The sequence below is a fragment of the Neofelis nebulosa genome, chromosome 9 (genome assembly GCF_028018385.1).
Source record: "Neofelis nebulosa isolate mNeoNeb1 chromosome 9, mNeoNeb1.pri, whole genome shotgun sequence".
In the NCBI taxonomy this organism is placed as follows: Eukaryota; Metazoa; Chordata; class Mammalia; order Carnivora; family Felidae; genus Neofelis; species Neofelis nebulosa.
Genome location: NC_080790.1, coordinates 114,080,201 through 114,100,278, shown reverse-complemented (window position 1 = coordinate 114,100,278; position 20,078 = coordinate 114,080,201). Strand labels below are relative to the sequence as shown.

The following is a 20,078-nucleotide window of genomic DNA, read 5'->3' as shown; positions in this document are numbered from 1 at the left end:
ACCCTCTGCACTACCATCGGAGCTGAAACTGACTTGAACAGCTGTGGACTGGAATCATCTGGTTGCTTCTTCACTCACTTATCTGATGCCTCAACTGGAATGACTGAAAGAGCAAGGTCCGCTGGGAATGGTTGCTTCACGTGGGCTCTCCATGTGCTTTTGGCTTCCTCACAGCATGGCAGCCTCAAGGTAAACAGACTTCTTGCATGGCTCCTCTCGTCTCCAAGAGCTAGAGTTCCAGGGGAAGTGCACATCCTTTTTTTTTTTTTTAACGTTTATTTATTTTTGAGAGACAGAGACAGCATGAGCAGGGGAGGGGCAGAGAAAGAGGGAGACCCAGAATCCGAAGCAGGTTCCAGGCTCTGAGTTGTCAGCGCAGAGCCTGACGCGAGGCTCGAACTCAAGAACCGCGAGATCATGACCTGAGCCAAAGTCAGATGCCCAAACCCACTAAGCCACCCAGGCGCCCCCCTGCATGTTCTTTTATGTCCTAGCCTTGGGAGTCAGAGCCTCACTTGTCCCAGGCAGTCATCAGCTCACCCAAGATACTAACAGAGGGTACGTGGACCCCAGCCCTCCATGGGAGAAGTGCTAAAGAATTTGTTGCCATGTTTTAAAACCGGCACAGGTCATTTCCAATGCTTCTTCAGCTTCACCTCCTGTCACTCTTTGAGGCCTTTAGTTTGGGGCTCCAGGACTTCCTGTCTCTGTCCATCTGTCTGTCTGCCTGCCTCTGTCTCTCACACACACACACATAGTTAGACTAAGTAGTACCTGTAAAGCACTTAGACAAGCCCTTCACACATAACAAGCAGCATATATTTGTTACTATTACTAGTCTGTGTTCAGTGAATGTTTGTTGAGCTGCCTACTCAATGCCAAGCAATACGTGAGGCTCTGGGATACAGCAGTGAACGAAAAAGATCTGGCCTCATCTCGCAGAGTTCATTCATCCCTGTGTCCCTGCCCCCAGCACATGGAGAGATAGAATGCATGCTCAAGGCATGAAGGCATGTTTGTGCAATGGTGCCTGAAGAAGCTCAGAGCAGTGCGGTGACTTTCCTAAGAGCACACAGCAGCAAGTGTGGGACAAAACCAAGGCTGTGGGCACGTGACAAGGAATGAAGCAGACACAATTGCCAAGGCCTAGCTGTCCAGAGAGATGGGCCATAGGCACGCGCTGCCCAGGGTGGAACTCGCCGTAGGTTAGAAGCAAGAACAAGGGAGGCCATCTCATTGGCTCCTTCCAGAGGAGACATGAAGCTTCTCTCCCAACCCCTTCTCCCCAACCCCAGCTCCCTTCTCAAGATGAGAGGGGCTGATCCTTAGCAAGGGACAGGGGCTCAAAGAGGAAAAGAGAGTGGAGAGAGGATAGGGGACTCAGTGAGAGGTGAGGGCCCCAGGGAGAGGTAGGGGGCCCCTGAGAGCGAGATGGGGCTCAGCCATGGGTGAGGGCTGAGAGAGAGAGAGCTGGAGTCTCTGGAGAAGGGGGGGGGAGGGCTCTGCAAGAGGAGCGTTTGTCTACTGGCTTAGGGGCTCCATGCAGGGGACGGAGACCCAGAGAGGGGAGTGAGGCTACAAGGAGGAAGTGAGGGCTCAGCGAAGGCGAGGGTCTTCAGGCAGAGGGATGGGAGATTGAGGGAGTGATGGAGAGTCAGATGTGGAGTTTCAGGGGCTGCGGGAGGGGTGGGTTCCAGGGAGGCCTGGGGGTTTCCGCGAGGGGTCTGGGGTCTCAGAGAGAGAAGGGAACTCTGGAAAGAGACAGGGGCTCTCCATCCTGCAGGGGTGCGCCATCTGCAGAGCCAGGCCGTGGGGCGGGCGCCCCCCTCCCACCCTCGTGTCACCCCCGCCCCCGACTGCGGCGCAGGCGCCGACAGAACCAGCTTCGGCTCGGCTCTCTCGCTCCGGCTCCCGCTCCGCGGAGACCGCAGGCAGAGAGGTGAGCTCAGCCCTGCTCCGCGCGGGGCCCGACCCCCCACTCCGCCTTCTCCCGGGTTCCGGGGAACCCCACCCCGCCCGCATCCCCAGCACGGCCACGTCCAGCCCCGGACGGGACGGCGGCGCCCAAGCCTCGGCGTTGCCTCGGGCTTTAGGAGGTGAGGTCCCAGAGAAGCAGCAGGGGGCAGAGGTCTCACCAGCCGCCTCGCCCAGAGACCCCTCAGGGCTGAGAGGATGGGAGGAGGCTTCAGAGGACAAGACCCGTAGCCACCTCTCTCCTAAAACCCATCCCCACCCCTCCGTGCCTCGGTTTCCCCCTGGGAGAAAGGATGCAGTTAATCTCGCCCAGGGAACTGGTGGTCCGGTCAGAAACAGTGGTGCGGTGGAGAGAGGGGAGGAACTGGCCGGATTTCGCTGGCCTCGCCCCCCAGGAGGGAGCCCCTACTCCCAGCCTGGGCTGCGCCGGACACTGAGGCGGGCGGGTCTGGGGGTCTGGGAAGGAGAACTGAGCGAGGCCGTGCCGGCGAGAGATTCCATCCATCTTCAGGCCGTCCCGCCTGTCACTCTCGCGTACGCCTCCCTCCGCCGGCCTCCGCCGCAGTCTCCCCCCTCGGACTCTGCAGCCCCCTCCTCTTCCCGCTCCCCCCGTCGCCGAGCTCCACCCTCCTCCCGCCTAGGGACACCTCCCCAGCGTTTCCTATGGCAACCCACGTCCCGGGTATCCGCGCGGTGTCCCGAGCATCCTCCCTCTCCCTCCCCCTGACCGCCCGACCCCCTCCCCGCAACCTCGGCAGGGGAGGAGGAGGGGCCAGGCCGACGGGGAGGCAGCGCCAAGGTCACCTTCCTTCCCCATTGCCAGCAAGATTGAGTGATTAGGTGTATTTGGGGGAGAGGGACCGTGAGAGTTGCAGGGGAGGAGCTAATCCAGACCAACAATTCCGGGGCGTCCCCTCGGGGCGTCCCCTCCCTGCCCCTTCCCCTAGGGTCTTTTAATAGTCGCCGCTTTGACTCTGACTGCCCCTCTGGCCCCCATGCATCCCCCTCTACCCGGGGCCTCCAGAGAGCCGCGGCCGGGGGGAGGGTCCCTCGCTGGCCACACCCCCTGGGAACCCCGCCCCCCACCTCTCAGGGAGATTCCTGTTCTCTCCGGGGACCACTCGCCCTCTTCCTCCGTCTTTCGTTTTTGGTCTATGCCTTTTCCCATCCTCTGTCCAAAGAAAAAAAATTGTGCCCTTTCCTTTTCTTCCTTTTCCCCGAGTTTTGAGTGAGGATGGTGAAGAACCGCGATTTATAGACAGGCCTTGAGAAGAGCCCATCTGGCGCTTGTGTGGATCCCTGGGGACTCCAAGAATCGCCCCAACACACGCTTACGCTCTGCGTGTCTTTGTGTGTTCTTGTTTGTCTGTGGCGTGTCTTTGAATGTGGGTGTCTGTGTGTCTGTTTCTGTGTCCTGTGCGTGTCTCTATGTGGTGTATGTGTGCCTGCGGGGGTATGTTTCTGCCATGTTTGTGTATCCGTGTTGCTGTGTGTCTGTGCGTCAATCTGTGCGTCTCTGATGTGTGTGTGTGTGTGTGTGTGTGTGTGCGCGCGCGCGCGCGCGCCTGTCTGTACTGTGTATGTGTGTGCTGGTGAGTCTCTCTATGCAGGAAACTGAAGGCCACATTGATTGGAAATTGAGGGGGAGGAGGGCTAGAAATTATCTTATCTTTCAGTAGAAGTGCCTTGCTTTATTTTGTTTGAAGCTGTTCAGGGGTGTTGGTGCAGGAGCCCAGTCCGTCCCCCTCACAAACCCCGCTTTCCCCCAACCCACCCCTCTCCCCATCCCCCACTTTGGTTTTAGTCCTCTCCGTGTGGTCATACGCAAGTACTTTCCGTGACTCAGTCCTCAGGGTCTCCATCTGTGAAAAGAGAGATTCTTAAGATTAGCGGTTGCCAGAGGCGGGGGTGGGGGGTGGGCAAAACGGGTGAAGGTGGCCAAAGGTACAAACTCCAGTTAGAAAACAAGTAAGTTACGAGGACATGATGTACAGCATGGTGACTGCAGTTAATAATGCTGTGCTGCATATCTGAAAGTTGCTAAGAGAGTTGCTCTTAAAAGTTCTCATTACAAGGAAAGAAATTTATTGGTAACTACGCATGGTAACAGATGTTAACTAGACTTATGGCGATCATTACAAATACCAAATCATTATGCTGTACACCTGAAACTAATATGATGTTATATGTCAATTACACCTCAATAAAAATGTCTTATTAAAAAAGAGGGGCTCGGGGCGCCTGGGTGGCTCAGTCGGTTGAGTGTCCGACTTCGGCTCAGGTCATGATCTCACGGTCCGTGAGTTCGAGCCCCGCGTCGGGTTCTGTGCTGACAGCTCGGAGCCTGGAGCCTGCTTCAGATTCTGTGTCTCCCTCTCTCTCTGACCCTCCCCCATTCATGCTTTCTCTCTGTCTCAAAAATAAATAAACATTAAAAAAAATTAAAAAAAAAAGAGGGGCTCGTAGATAGGTTTCCCTAGAAATCTAACAACCCTTGAGCCTCGGAGGGCCCCTGGCTTTCACCATGTCTGGAGTCAAGATTTCCTGGGACTTGGAGGCTGTTGCTTTGTGAGGGGCAGCCCTGGGGAGGGATTTTTTTTTTTTTTTAGAGCCTTGCACCTTGGGAGCTCGGCCTGATTGGGCAAAGTGTCAGCCATGACAGTCACCCCCAAGAGTACCCTGAAAATGGGGAAGGTTTTGAGGGGAGATAGGGATGAGAACTTCTTACTCCAGATATGAAGCTCAAAAAGTTTAGGATTAAAAATAATAATGAAGAAATTACAGGAATAGTAACTACAACAGTTGCCATTCCTTGGCCTCAGATACAGTGTGAAGCGGGTGTGATTATCAGCCTTGCTTTACAGATGAGGAAACCGAGGTTTGGAGAGGTGAAAGCATTTGTCTAAAGTCACACAGCCAGGAAGTGGTGGATCTGGGATTCCAACCCAGTCAGTCAGGCTCCCGAACCCACAGTGCCAGCCACTGGGTGGCTTCCAGACTAAACAAGTACAATTTGTTGGCACCTACAATTGTCAAGCACTGGGCTCAGTGTTCCTGCGCATTGGCTCATTCACAGTGTACGTGGGGAAAGACAAACCAGCATCTAGAAAGCCGGGCTGTGTTATGAGTGTGGGTTATCTAAAATGGGAGGAAGAGCGGAGGAGGTACAAAGATTCAGGGGGCCTGGGAGGGTTTCACTGGGCCCTCTGCCCACTGCACCTTGCTTCCTCCACAGAGATCCATGATGCCAAACTGTGACCGTTCCTGCGGCTGTAGCCGCGGCCCCAACGTGGAAGACGGCAAATGGTATGGGGTCCGCTCCTATCTGCACCTTTTCTATGAAGACTGCGCAGGTATGGCCCTCAGCGATGACCCTGAGGGGCCTCCTGTCCTGTGTCCCCGCCGACCCTGGCCCTCACTGTGCTGGAAGGTAAGGCCAGAGGAGGAACAACTCATGTGATTTCCTGTGACTGCAGAGAGGACATGGGATCAGTGGACAGAAAGGAGAGGGATGATATAGCAGATATAGGCGTCTTGCTTGTGCAACAAACAACAACAGCAACAAACACCCAACTGGTGGGGGGGAGGTGGTGCCTGCCTGGCTCAGTCGGTAGAGCATGCGACTCTTGACCTCAGGGTCATGAGTTCAAGCCCCACCTTGGGTGTGGAGCCTACTTAAAAAAAAATTGCCAAATGGCTACTGTTGATAAGTCATTCAACACCATACAAATTTGGGGCGCCTGGCCGGCTCAGCCGGTAGAGCGTGCAGCTCTTGATCTTTGGGTTGTAGGTTTGAGCCCCACACTGGGTGTAGAGATTACTTAAAAATAAAATCTTGAAAACACACACACACACACACACACACACACACACACACACAACTCAAATGGATTTAAACAGTAGACCAGAGGTGGAGCAACTTCAGGTAAGGTTCAATCCAGCAGTGCAAACCGGCACCCCGAGGACTCAAGATTTCTCTTAGTCTTTAGGCTCCCCGTGGCGCCCCCATCCAGGTGGCCCCTGCTAGGTTTCAGGATCCCCAGGTAGCTGCTACCTTGCTGACCCTCTGGGTTTCCCTCCACACTACCCACGGGAAATCAGAATTTCCTCCAGCCTTTCCTTCAGAAACAAAAACAAAAACAATGCTTTTCATTTCCGGAAGTCCTGTCAAGCATTGCATTGGCTCTGACTGAGTCACTTGCCCGTCTCTCAACTGATTACTATGGCCACAGGAAAAGTAGATACTGACTGGCATGAACTGGGGTTCATCTCCGTTAAATCCTACTGTGGTTTCACAGTGATATATTGGGGTGCTGTTGCCAGGCCGGGGAAGACAGGGGGGAAACAATCGGTGTCTCTAACAACCAGGGAGAGAGGTCAGTCAGGGCACACAGTGTGGGGAAAGGTGTGGAGATGTCAGTGAGCTGAGTGCCTACCCTGGGCGTAGCTCTTTGCTAAATACTGTACGGAGACCGAGGCAGGGGTCCCTTTCCCTCTGCTTTCAAATGGCTTCTCTCCAGGGGGGGAGGCAAAGTGTCAAGCTATCTGCAGTGAATGCACAACCCCAGGCCAAAGGATCAGAGGGTGCCAGGAGAGGAGATACTGTCAGTGCCTGGGGTGATCAGGGAAGAGCAAAAGAAAAGTGAGTCCGTAGCTTAAAATTTTGAGCATCTTCTAATTCCCGGGCAGGGAACGAGGCTCTTGCGCACAGAGAATTCAAGATGCGGTCCCTGTTCTCTAGCAGCTCCTAGCTGTGCTTCGTTTAGTCATTCTGCAAACATTCCCTCAGCTCCTGCTCTTTACCGGCACCGTGCTAGGAAGACACTGCGTGACCCAAAACAGACAGTGTCTGTTGTCATAGCTCCCCGGGCCCTCTTTCCAGCGGGGCAGGCAGACATCGCTTACACGGTAACAAAAGTACATGTGCAAGGGGCATCTGGGGGGCTCAGTTGGTTAAGTGTCCAGCTCTTGATTTCAGCTGAGGTCATGATCTCACGGTTTGTGAGATCAAGCCCTGAGTCTAGATTCCGTGCTGAGCACGGAGCCTGCTTGGGCTTCTCTCTCTCTCTCTCTCTCTCTCTCTCTCTCTCTCTCTCTCGTCTGCCCCTCCCCCACTCATTCTTGAGCGTGCGTGCTCCCTCTCTCAACATAAATAAAGTGTAGAAAATAAATAAATGGGAAAGAAAGTAGATGTTCAAGTGTGCGCCAAGGTGAGTGCACTGAAGAACAAACGTGCAGTGTTTGTATGAATCCAAAGCAGGGGACGTGACCCACTCCAGGAGCATCCTGGAAGGCTTCCCTGAGGAGGTGAGGTTTGAGATGAGATCTGGGGGATGTGTAGGAGTTATCCCAACAGAGAGATGGGGGTAGATGGGACAGAGAGAAGAGATGGGGCCTAAATAATGATGGCGGGAAACTCAAGGTGGGCAGGAGAAACCTACTAAGTGGTTCCTAAGTGGGAGTCAGGAAGGACATTGATCAAGGGGCCTCAAGATTCCCAACAGAACATGATATCTTGTGCCCCTCATCAATTAGGTCCTAGAAGGTATGTTCTGTGACTCCCCTGTGATTCCCATCTCTAAGGTTAGACCAAGGAGTTACATTTAAGTCCACTTGGGATCACCTTGGGGCTCCCCACTGACCCTGACTACCTCCCAATCTGTCTGCCTCTCTCCAGATCAGCCTGTCTACGGGGACCCTTCTTCTGTTGCTGGGTGTGGCGGCCCTGACCACTGGCTACGCAGTGCCCCCCAAGCTGGAGGGCATCGGAGAGGGGGAATTCCTGGTGCTGGATCAGCGGGCAGCCGATTACAACCAGGCCCTGGGCACCTGCCGTTTGGCAGGCACGGTACTCTGCGTGGCGGCTGGGATCCTGCTGGCCATTTGCCTGGTTTGGGCTGTGGCCGGCTGGCTGAGCCAGGACACCAAGGCAGAACCCTTGGACACCGAAGCTGATGGCCACGTGGAGATCTTCGGGGACGAGCCAGAGCAACAGCTGTCCCCCATCTTCCGCGATGCCAATGGCCAGTCTTGGTTTTCACCACCTGCCAGCCCCTTTGGGCAATCCTCTGTGCAGACCATCCAGCCCAAGAGGGACTCTTGAGCTGCCCACAAGGCTAGAGGGGAAGCCAGACCTGGGGTCTGGACCATTCCTCTGTCCCATCACACCCTGCCCTCCAACTATGTCCCTAACTTCTCCCTGAGAAGCAGGTCCCTTTCACTTATGCCCCCATAAGATCCAGCTCCAGGTCAGAGAGGCTGGAGCTCAGATCCCAGTGCCCCTTCCCAGGGATGGGGCCCCAACTCATCCAAGATGCCAACTTTCCCCAAGTCCTCCCCAAACTTCCCTCCTTTTCAAGGCCCTTCAGGAGTAGAAAACATCCCCCTTAATCTATCCTTATTCTACTCTGACCTTGGGCAAACCCCTTACCCTTGCAGACCATCAGTTCCTGTCTATGTACTATGAGGGGATTGGCTCAGATTCTGGAGTTCCATGACTTTCCTATTCTACCCAGATAAAAGCATTACTCTCCATAGGCAATGTTGGGGGGAAAGGTGGTACGGTCATCCTCTTTCCCTAAACCCTTCATCTGTCAGCTGCCCCAGGATGCCTGAGGATGGGTCAAAAACCCCCACTTGGACTTCTCCAGGATGGTGCGAAAACAGTCACCTCCTTCAGAACGTTTTCGACGTCCATTTTGGCATCAGAGCCCCTCAGTCCCCCTCTCCCCCCCATTGTGGGCTATTATTAGCCCCAGTTTACAGATGAGGTGACTGGGGGAGGCTGGCAGTCTGCAGGAATTAGGACCCACATCTTCAGCCTCCTCCTGGGCCAGCTCTTGTTCTACACATATGGAACACGGGGCCTGCTGGACAGCTTCCTGGCTTCCAGGGGGCCTCAAGGGTTGGGGGACAGTTTGGGCCCAGAGAGCCTGGCTAGAGGCTTGATGGTCCCTGGTGGCTCAGAAGATGATTTGGACATGCGTTTAAATGGTTTATAAGAGCCAGGGGTCAGGAGAACTGGGATGTCTTTGCCGCTGAAAATCCACTCATCTAGAAACCATCACCCACAGGTTACCCACAGGTCCTGACCTCACCCTGTAACAAATGTGCCCTGCTGGGCCCCCAGCAAGCACCTCCGTCCTGCAGCCTCCCTGGCCAGACGCATCATCTCCATTCTCACCACTAGAGGGAGCTCCAAGGCAGCCGGAGAGAGGCGCCGATGGCCTCCGCCCCATACCCTCCCCCCTCGGTCGCACCTCCAGCCTGGAGGGGGTCTCCCGGGAGGGTCCTCCGTTCTCCCCCACCCGGCTGGCACTACTGCCCTGGTGCCCCACGCCCCTTCCCCATCCTGCCCACCCCTTCCGTCTTGCCTTCCCTTTCAATAAACAGCTGGGATGGATACTGACTTTGTTTCTTTTCTCCCTGAGCTTGGGACAAGGGTAAGGAGGAGAAAAGACTGTTAAAGCACCTACCAGGTGCTGGGCACTTAACATCTACTATTTCGCATTCGCGTCTCACGCTAATTCTCCGAGAAAGGGGACTGTTGTTTTCGTTTTACAGATGACTTAACTAATGATCAGAGAAGCGACCCAAGGGTGGGTTTACATGCTAATTTGTTGGGAAGGAAATTTCTCCAGCATCCTCACTGCTCCCATCCCCGAGAGGGATATGAAGCCAGGAGTACTGGGAGAGAGAGCCGGAGCCAAAGCTGGGCAACAGGAACAGCTAACCCCTACTAGCACTTAAGGAACACCGGGCGCTCTCAGTGCCTTACAAACAGATTATTTTCCCCAAACCCTGCTCCCAGGCTGCAGGTTTGTATTTCCAACCGCCTTTGCCTGAGGGTTGAGGCCTCGCCCAACTATCCCAAACTGTTCCTGTCAACCCTCCCCTCCAGATCCACCCCTGCAGGAACTACCCACCCCCAGCCCCCTGCTTGCTCTAGCCAAACCCCTGGAGCGAACTTGGCTCCTGTCTTTTCCTCATGCTCCAATCCAACCCGGAGGCTAGCCCACTTTGGGAATATAGCCTGACCCCACCCCTCCTCACCGTCCTTTCAGCTTCTCCCTGGCCTGAGCCACCATTGACTTTCTCTGAGATTATTGCACCAGCTTCTCCCTGGTCTCCCCAGTCTCCCGGCTTTCCCCCTCTGTGCTCCCTCACCCCCCCCACCAAGTCTAACCTCAGCAGAGCAGACAGATCCGGGTATAACCATGCCCTTTCTCTGCTCAGAACCTCCATGGCTTCCATCTCACAGAGTAAAACCAAAGTCTTGGGTGGCCTGTAAGGTCTTACATGATTTACTGACACTCGCTTCCCCCTTTCTTCCCCTGTGACCTCAGCTCTCTCCCTCCTTGTCTCCTCTCCCGCCTCTTTGTTGTTCCTCCAACATCAAGGCCAGCTTCTGCCCCAGGCCTTTGCATAGCTGTTCCTTCTGCTGATACATTTTCCCCAGCTCACCAGCGGGCCAACTCCCTCACCCGCTTCAAGTCTGCACAAACGCCCCCCTTTTCAGCGAGGCCTTCCCTGAACAGCCTGTTGTAAAATGCGACCATGCCCCCATTCCTTATTCCCTTTGGAGTTTGGTTTTTGCTTTCCTATAGCATTTATCACCTTTCAGTATACTATATCACTTACCTATTAGTGTTTGCCACTTGTCTACCCCCTGCCGCAGTATGATCTCCACAAGAAGGAGGATTTTTCCTTGCTCTATTTACTGGCATGTCCCAAGTGCCTAGAAAATGTCTGGCACATAGTAGATACTCAATAAAATGGGTTGAATCAATCAATCATAGTTTTATAGAGAACGACGGTGAGGCTCGGGAACACGGAGCAGCTTGCCCAAGGACACACAGGTAGCAAGGGGAAGAGATGGGATTCAAATGCAGGCAGTCGGGCTCCTGAGTCCACAGCCTGCGCCACTGCACTGAACTGCCCCTTGGTTTGAAGGCCCAGAGCTGGGGAGACGATATCAAATGCCAGTAAATGTATTCAGGAATGTTTCTTGCCCTGTGGAAATGCGAGCACAGTGTTAACCGACATTTCTTTCCAGAGAAGCTAGAATCCAAATTTTTATCTGAAACGTACCTATTTTTAAACATTTGTATCTGTTTCAGAATTTGACTAGGCGCTGCCCAAGACAAAACATTCCCAGGGAACAACCCGTGAGTGGCCGTGCGTGACCTCTGACCTGGGTACTCTGGGTTAGTGCCCACAGCTGATCAGGATCAGGGATAGAATTTCACATTGACAAAATGGCCCAGAAAAGGGAGGTACACATCCACCCCAGAAGATCTATGTCACATGAGCTTTTCTTTCCAGCTGCCCCGTAGGAAGCTGACCCTGCTCTTGTAACCCCAATAAATCCCACGCCCCCACAGAGCCCCATCCCCACAGAGTATCTTATTTCCGAGAAGCAGAATCCAATAACCAAAGTGAATTCCCAACAATACCAACTGTCACGTGACTCCTTGAAGAATGTCAAAGCAGGCTGTTTCACTGTCATAGTTTGCCAGTGGGAATATGTACCGGGTTGAATACTGTTTCCCTAAAGTTCATGTCCATCTGGAGTTGGTGACTGTGACTTTATTTGGAAATAGGCTCTTTGTGGGACAGCTGGCTGGCTCAGTCCGTAGAGCATGTGATTCTTGATCTCAGGGTTGTGAGTTCGAGCCCCACACTGGGTGTAGGGACTACTTAAAAATAAAATCCTTTTTTTTTTTTTTAAAGAAATAGAGTCTTTGCAAATATAATAAAGTTAATATGAGGTCCTATTAGATTAGGATGGGCCCTAATCCAATAATCAGTGTTCCAGTAAGAAAGGGCAATTTGGAGATGACACACACAGAGGGCAGGCGGCCATGTGAAGACAGGCAGAGTCTGGAGTGATACGTCTATAAGCCCAAGAAAACTAGGGGTTGCCTGTAACTTCCAGAAGCTAGAAGCAAAAAAGCCTTCTTCCCTAAAGGCTTCCGAGGGAGAATGGCCTTGCCAACTCCTCGATTTCAGACTTCCAGACTCCTAAACTGTAAGACAATACATTTTTGTTGTGTTTTTTTTTTTTTTTTAATTTTTGGGACAGAGAGAGACAGAGCATGAACGGGGGAGGGGCAGAGAGAGAGGGAGACACAGAATCGGAAACAGGCTCCAGGCTCCGAGCCATCAGCCCAGAGCCTGACGCGGGGCTCGAACTCACGGACCGCGAGATCGTGACCTGGCTGAAGTCGGACGCTTAACCGACTGCGCCACCCAGGCGCCCCACATTTTTGTTGTTTTAAGCCACGTAGTTTGAGGTACTTTGCAGAGGAGCCCTAGGAAACTAACACAGGGTGTAAACCAGCCCCTACTCCAAGAAACGCAGTATGGCAATATCCAAATGGAAAATACTCATGCCCTTTGGTCCCTCCCTCTCGTGCAGGTATACCTATAGGTTCAATTCCACATGCAGGAACACGGCAGTATCGTTTGTAAGAGAAGACATTTGGAAACAGCCGACATGCTCATTGGTAGGGGACTTAGTTAATAAAGCAGGGCACATCTATGTTACAGGGACACCGGAACACCGTGTAAAAGAAGGAGAAAATCCTTAAGTACTGATCTGGACTGATGTCCAAGTGATATTGTTAGATGGAAAGGTATAGGGTGCGGAATTCTATGAATACTTTCAAACCGTTTGTGGAAAAAGGAGAATATTGGTGGACGTAGCCTGGGCATGTGTGAAATCCCTGTTGACTGGTTGCCTCGGGGAGGAGACTGGGGACAGGGTGGCGGGGGTAGGCCTGGAAGGGAGACTGACACCGCATATGCTTCCACTCACTTTCACTTTTCCACCACGGAGGATGTACTACACTTTAAAACATGATTAACGGTAGGAGCGCCTGGGGGGCTCAGTCACTGTTTGTGGGTTCGAACCCCACAATGGGCTCTGCGCTGACAGTGTGGATGGAGACTGCTTGGGATTCTTTCTCTCCCTCTCTCTCTGCCCCTCCCCCGCTGGTGTGCACCTTCTCTCTCTCTCTCTCAAAATAAATACACTTTTAAAAAAGCATGATTGGGGCGCCTGGGTGGCTCGGTCGGTTGAGCGTCCGACTTCGGCTCAGGTCATGATCTCACGGTCCGTGGGTTCGAGCCCCGCATCGGGCTCTGTGCTGACAGCTCAGAGCCTGGAGCCTGCTTCGGATTCTGTGTCTCCCTCTCTCTCTGCCCCTCCCCTGTTCATGCTCTGTCTCTCTCTGTCTCAAAAATAAATAAACGTTAAAAAAAATTAAAAAATAAAAGCATGATTAATTATAAAATGTAAAAAAAAAATACGCATAACGGATTATTGAGAGAATTAGAAAAATCACTCCCAGAGCACCACAGGAAGAATTTCTGCAGGCCAAACCCACCTATGAAAGCTCAAATTAGGGGTGAAACTTTAAAGTGAAAGGGGATATTTGCACGGCCTCTAGCTCCCTCCCCCACAAACACGTGTGATTTCTGTGGTGGCTTTAACCTGTCCTCCGATGTCCTCCTCTCCAGGCGGTGAAGCTTGGTTCCCCTCCCCTGGAGCGTGAGTTGCACTTTGCTTCCAACAGATGGAATGTAGAAAGGGGAAAAATAAGAGACTTGACGGTGGAGAAATCTGTCAGGCACCACCCGAACCAAAGGATCAGGTTAGGATCCCTGGTAACACATCTTGTGATAGCATGGCCCCCTGAAATGGTGTGATGGAGACAGGCCCTTCAACCTTGGTGTTCTTCCTCCCCAACTTCCATAACTTCAACCTGACCTTGGGAAACCCAAGGGGTTTCGCAACCTGACCTTGGGAAACGAAACATTCTGGCCAGCACTCTTCGGAAGTGTTGAGGTCACGAAAGACAAAGGAAGACCAAGAGACTGTCGCTGATTGGAGGACAGTGAGGAGAGGCGGCTGAAGGGTATAGAGGAACTCTCTGTATTGCCTTCGCCACTCTCCTATAGATCGGAAATTATTTTTGGGTAAAAATAATCATGATGGTAACGATCGTTCTTGTCAAGATGGAGTAACAGAGGGGGCGCCCGGGGTTAAGCGGCAGACTGTGCCTCAGGGCCCGTGAGTTCGAGCCCCGAGTGGGGTCGGTGCTGACAGCTGGGGGCCTGGGGCCTGCTTCGGATTCTGTGTCTCCCTCTCTGCCCCTCCCCTGCTCATGCTCGGTCTCTGGCTCCTTCAAAAACAAATAAACATTAAAAAAAAAAAAAAAAAAAAGATGGAGTTCATCCTCCCATCTGAAAAAGACCAGGAAACAGGTGAGTGAGAAGAGCCCCTTCCCCCCCCCCCCAGTTGCCCCAGGGCACTTCCCTGGGAGCTTCCAGGCTGTGGCACGGATTTGAATCCTCTCAATAAATGAGGAGACAAGTAGACAGCAAATCAGTAATTTGGACAACACTGTACCCCAGCTTGACCTAATTGACATGTAGAGGGTGCTCCCCCCACCCCAAGAGCCGAACCCAACAGGGCCTTGGGCTTTGGTGGCTCCTGGAGACCCAAGGGGCGCTTGGGGGTACAGAAGAGACACAGAGCACATAGCTGCCTCGGGCGCCCTCTGGTGTTCCTTCAAGGTGGTGGCGGCTCAGCCGGTTGACAGCTTCTCCCCTAGGTCAGAGGGAAGCCCCTCTTCCTTTAGCCCGAGTTCCCTGCTCTCTGAGGTGGGGAGACCTGAGCTGGAGAGGGACTGACGGGCTGGTGGGGGAGGTTCACCTTCTGCCTCACCCCCTTTTATTCCAGAGCCTGAGCACCCAACCCACATCACCCCAGGGGCTACCCTCCGTCCTGTTGAGTCCTGTATACCCTCCCCACTCCTATGGTCCCGGGGACAAGGTTACTTCTCAAGCCCAGTTCTAGGGGAGCTCCTCCACCTCACCCCCAACTGGATCTAAGAAGAGGTGATCTGAGGCCACTGCCTGGCCTCTGGGGACGCTGTGCCAGGGCAGGGAGACGCCCCAGGGTGAGACAAACAAAGCGATATTGACAGAGATGGGGAAGGTATTTGTGGGAGGTGGAGGGAGAGAGCCAGCTGTGAGGCAGACTATCAGCGACATTCCTGCCCCAACTCTTTGTCCCAAATCTTATATTGAGGGCAGGCTGACAGGGGGACAGTCGGCCAGGGTTCAAGTCCCTGTGTCAGTGAAGGCAATTCCCTAACCCTTTTGAGTCTCAGTTTATTTTCCTCTAAAATAGGGGACAACAAAGGACGGTGGGTTGAGCGTCCAGCTCTTGATTTTGGCTCAGATCATGATCTCAAGTTTCGTGAGTTTGGGCCCCAGTGGGGCTCTGTGCTGACAGCTCAGAGCCTGGAGCCTGCTTCAGATTCTGTGTCTCCCACTCTCTCTCTGCCCCTCCCTGCTCAGGCTCAAAAATAAATACACATTAAAACATTTTTAAAAATTCTTTTTAAGGTTTATTTGTTATTGAGAGACAGAGAGAGACAGAGCATGAGCATGGGAGGGGCAGAGAGAGGGGGAGACACAGAATCCGAAGCAGGCTCCAGGCTCCGAGCTGTCAGTACAGAGCCCGACGTGGGGCTCGAACTCAAACCACAAGATCATGACCTGAGCTTAAGTCTGAGACTTAACTGACCTAGCCAGCCAGGCGCCCCTAAAATTTTTTTTTTAACGAGGACAACAAGAACACCAACCTCTTGAGATACTTGGAAGACCGAATGAGCTTAACACAGAGCTTGGCACGTAGGAGTGCCCGATAAATGCTAGCTATTGTTATGCCAGAGGAGAAATCGGAGGTCCAGATTAGCAGGCAATGTACAAGTTATAATTATGGATGACTCAGACGTGGTCCTGCCCTCCATCACAGTCTAGTGGAAAAGGACAGCCCTGCAGACTGACTATGGCAGTATAATAGAGGAAGGGCTGCAATTGAAGGACCAGGTGAAGTCACATCACAGAGGACAGACGCGGGGAGATTTAGAGAGAAGCACGTACCGCACCAGTCTGTGCCATGCTGTGCCATTAGTATTTCACACAAACTCTTTTCGCCCTTGTGCCACCATAACGAGGTAACCACTATCTCCAACTCGTAGAAAAGGAACCTGAGCACAGTGCTTAGGCCTCTTGCCCAGGGCTACACAGGTGACATTGAACCCAAACGTCCAGGTTCAAAAAGTTCCATAACTCTGGCATCTGTGGATGTAGAAATAACCCCAATGCCCCCCAGAGTCTTCCAACTAATCAACCCGATAAAGGATGAGGTCATCTGCATAACCCCTCACCCAGGCCCACACGGACACAGGCAAGCATATGGGTGTTGGGTAGATATCCAGATATCACGTTTACCCAGGTGGACACATTAGTCTGTCCTGCCTGTGACCAGTGCCCAGAGAAGCCTCTGGAACCCCCCCCCTCCCAAGTATGGTGTACATTGTTGGGGAAAAACAATCTGCCCGAGTGAATTCACAGACACACGCATCCATGCGCGAATTGGCGGACCCCTGCCCAAGCCCTTGAGTGAGCATGGTGCCTGTGTGGGCGTGTACCGCGACCCATTCGTGCGCACACCAGCCGGCGTGTAAATTATTATAATGGTGTGTTTGTGGACGCATTGAGACCCTCAAGAGCGTATTTGCCCTGACTCATATTGCCTTTCTTTAGCAGCTACGTTTATTGAGGATCTGCCGTGTGTAAGTAAAAATAAAGCTCAGAGGGGCGCCTGGGTGGCTCAGTCGGTTAAGCGTCCGACTTCGGCTCAGGTCACGATCTCGCGTTCCGTGAGTTCGAGCCCCGCGTCGGGCTCTGGGCTGATGGCTCAGAGCCTGGAGCCTGCTTCCGGTTCTGTGTCTCCCTCTCTCTCTGCCCCTCCCCCGTTCATGCTCTGTGGTTTGCCCAAGGTCACACGGCTAGTAAACGGCTGGGATTCAAACCCTGGTCCTGTAATACTGGGCAGCGGTGTCTGTGTCTCCATTGCCGAGCAGATGTGTTCAAAAGTGGGCAGCGCCGTGGTTGAATTTCCAGATTGACATTCCCTGTGACCTCGGACACATCATGTCCTGTTACAGGCCACGTCTTCACGTGTCTAATCACAGGTGTGCTCCGTGGGCCGGAGTGGTGGTGGGGCCAAGTCTCAGCCTGGGTTGGCATCACCAGGGGCCCATGAGCTTCCTGCCCCAGCCTCACCAAACCTCAAAGCCCATGACTCAAAGCCAAGCCCCGGGCACCAGGCCATCAGGAGTCTGGTGCTGGAAGAACCCATAGGATTTGATAAGCATCTGGCCCAGGACATGCGGTCACAGAAGGGAGAGGGAGGGAGGAAAACAGGATATTCACCAGATGTGTGTCCAGGCGGGGCCCACGGGCTGAGTTCGGCAGAGGAAGAGTTGCCAGGCCTCAGCATCTAATACCCACTCAGTGGAGACTTGTGTGAGGGAAGGGGAGAGGGCAGAGGGAGGGATCGGGGCTGCACCTTGCCTGATACTGGAGGCCCTGAGGGAGGCGGGGAAGGGGAGCAGGAAGGGTAATAAATAGAAGATGGAAAGAGGAAGGAAGCGAATGTATCTTCTCCACCGATCGTGAGTGCCCGCCCTGGGCTGGGCACTACGGGTGCCTGGTGGACTGGTCCCTGCTGTTGCAAAGCTCAGAGCTCACATGACACCAGTCAGGCCAGGCAGCTGGGAGGGCCCAGCCAGTCTGGGCAGTCATCAGTGTCCCCGCAGGGAGAAGAGTGTGCAAGAGGGGTGTGTGTGTGTGTGTGTGTGTGTGTGCGTGCGTGCACACACAAGCACCTGCACAGCCTGGTGTCTACATGTGTCCTGTGAGCATGAGCGTGGCCTCGTTTTTTCCCCTCCCCAGGCCTCCGCCTGACCCCGTCCTGCCCCTTCCAATCACAGGACAAAGGCTCCCCTCAACTCAGACCTCGGAGCCCAGGGGTAAAGGTTTGCATTTACAGAATAAAAAATGCCCAGCAATTCTGAGCTTTTATGATGCTGAGCACTTTCACATTCATTCATTCTAGACAATCATTCACTGAACACCCAGTAAGCCCCCTCCCCCCCACTCTGTGCTAGATATAAGGATGCAACATTGTTGCTTTCTGGGTTCTTCCTTTCTGGTGGGGGCAGGAGGGACAGATGATACACAATTCACTACACACGGAGAGGTCATCTCAAACCTTGGCAAGGGCTGTGAATAAATTAAGACAGGGTTACGGAATAGAGACAGACCCCAGGGACTGGGGCAGACCCATGCTTCATGAGTGGTCAGGGAGGGCCTCTGTGAGGAGGTGACATTTGACCTGAGACCCAAAGGAGGAGGAGGAAGCGGGAAAGATGTGGAAAAGTTCCAGGCAGATGGAGCAGCAAGGATGAAAACCCTGAGGCAGGAAGAATTTGGTTTGTACAAACTAGAAAAAAGGGAGCGCGGGGCGCCTGGGTGGCTCCGTCGGTTAAGCGGCCGACTTCGGTTCAGGTCATAATCTCATGGTCTGTGGGTTCGAGCCCCGCGTCGGGCTCTGCGCTGACAGCTCAGTGTTTCCCTCTGTGCCTTCCTGTCTCTCTGCTCCTCTCCTCCTCGCACTCTGTCTCTCTCTCTCAAAAATAAAGATTAAAAATTTTTTTTAATTAAAAAAAAGCACAAGAAAGGGAGCTGATGCTCAGAGAGGGCAGATGACTGTTCCAACAACATGGCTGGTTAGAGGCTAAGCGAGGATTCGAACTCGGGCCCGGCTAGGCTCCAGACCCAGGCGTTTTTTTCCTTGACCGCAGGCTGCCACAGAGATATACCATCCGTGGAATATACACATCAATATACGCACATGGGCACATACACACTACACGACTCTGCCTGCCTCCCCCCACGACGAGGGGGTGTGGGCTTGACCGTCACTAAGTGTCAGAGTAGCAGAAATAGCCTACGATTCTATGGTTTTCTCCGTCTTGTGGGGCCAAGTAGAAGGGCTAGATGTCACCTTAGCCCAGCATTCCAGAAGCTCTGGGCCAACAAAAGGTCAAATGACAGGAAGAAGGAAGAGGTTTCCTAAGGGAGGGGGCAGGACCTTTGGGGTGGCCTGTGGAGATACAGACACCTTGGCCAGCCCACGAAGCACGTCTGGAGGGAGGGGGAGGAGAGAATGGAGGAAGCAGCGGGAGTTGAAACTGTTCTTAGGCCTAGTCCCTGCCAGGCCAACACCTGGCCTCCTCTTACCTCTGCTGGGTCACCTCCCAAGACGGGGTGCTCAGCGCCCAGCAAGGCAGGTGCCGGCCCTGAGAAGTTCCTCTTCCCCATCCGTCTTTGTGCCTGTAAAATGTGAAAAGATTCGTCCATCAGAACAAGAGAAACATACGGAAGCTGCGTGAAGACACTTTCGTTTTTCTGAATCAGATGAGTAAAGATCGAAAAACGTTGATAAGGCACTGTGCTGTCGAAGTTGTGGGCAAACAAGCAGTCACACGCTCTGTTAGCAGGGGGTAGATTGGCACACTCTCGATGGATGATCACCCAGAAAGTTCCATTAAGAGTGCAAATGCCCAAACTTTAAAAAAAAATTTTTTTAACGTTAACGTTTTATTTATTTTTGAGAGAGAGAGTACGAGCGGGGGAGAGGCAGAGAGAGCAGGAGACAGAATCCACAAAGCAGGCTCCAGGCTCTGAGCTGTGAGCACAGAGCCTGATGCGGGGCTCGAACTCACAAACTGTGAGATCATGACCTGAGCCAAAGTCGGACGCTTAACCGACTGAGTCCCCCAGGCGCCCCCCAGGAAGTTTTTTTCTGAACCGATGTGAAATAATCCCCAAGACAAATTGTCAAATAGGAAGAAAAAAAGCAATCTGAAGGAGCGAATGTATGCTCCCGTCTGTATTTAAAGGGGAAAATAGTCATCCCTTACGTCTTTAAGGAAACATGAGAAAATTGGTTGCCCCCAGAAAGAGGCGGTAGGCGGCTGGAGATAGTAATGGGAGGGAGACTTTTCAAGTATTACCCCTGGTACCTTTTGAGTTCTGAGCCAAAACAGAAATAAATACAAATATTTAAAAATCTATCCTCCTGGGGCACCTGGCTGGCTCAGTCGGTGGAGCCTGCGTGACCCTTGATCTTAAGGTTGTGAATTTCAGCCCCATGTTGGATGTAGAGATTACTT

The 20,078-nt window shown here is 53.1% G+C and overlaps 1 protein-coding gene and 1 long non-coding RNA gene across 4 annotated transcripts; one reads left to right on the top strand and one right to left on the bottom strand.

Annotated features, from left to right (window-relative positions):
* Positions 1–9,376, top strand: NRSN2 (neurensin 2). 3 transcript variants are annotated; one of them, XM_058685189.1, is made up of 3 exons: positions 1–189; positions 5,210–5,404; positions 7,652–9,376. In XM_058685189.1, exons 1-3 carry the CDS (start codon positions 100–102, stop codon positions 8,075–8,077), a joined length of 711 nt encoding a protein of 236 aa, XP_058541172.1. In that variant the 5' UTR covers positions 1–99; the 3' UTR covers positions 8,078–9,376. The 3 variants fall into 3 exon arrangements, with proteins under 3 accessions (XP_058541172.1, XP_058541173.1, XP_058541174.1); XM_058685190.1 differs by lacking the exon at positions 1–189 and adding an exon at positions 1,791–1,939; XM_058685191.1 differs by lacking the exon at positions 1–189 and adding an exon at positions 1,946–2,096.
* LOC131485571 (uncharacterized) lies at positions 3,761–19,300 on the bottom strand. The gene is made up of 3 exons (XR_009248917.1): positions 19,144–19,300; positions 10,615–10,986; positions 3,761–3,836 (listed from the first exon to the last, which is right to left on the bottom strand). It is a non-coding gene; the product is annotated as an uncharacterized LOC131485571 (long non-coding RNA).
* Positions 19,301–20,078: the final 778 nt, after the last annotated feature.

Coding starts and splice junctions, on each gene's coding strand:
- NRSN2 (XM_058685189.1), top strand. CDS start 100: ATGACTGAAAGAGCAAGGTCCGCTGGGAATGGTTGCTTCACGTGGGCT. Junction 190..5,209: donor CACAGCATGGCAGCCTCAAG/GTAAACAGACTT, acceptor CTTCCTCCACAG/AGATCCATGATGCCAAACTG. Junction 5,405..7,651: donor GGCCCTCACTGTGCTGGAAG/GTAAGGCCAGAG, acceptor GCCTCTCTCCAG/ATCAGCCTGTCTACGGGGAC.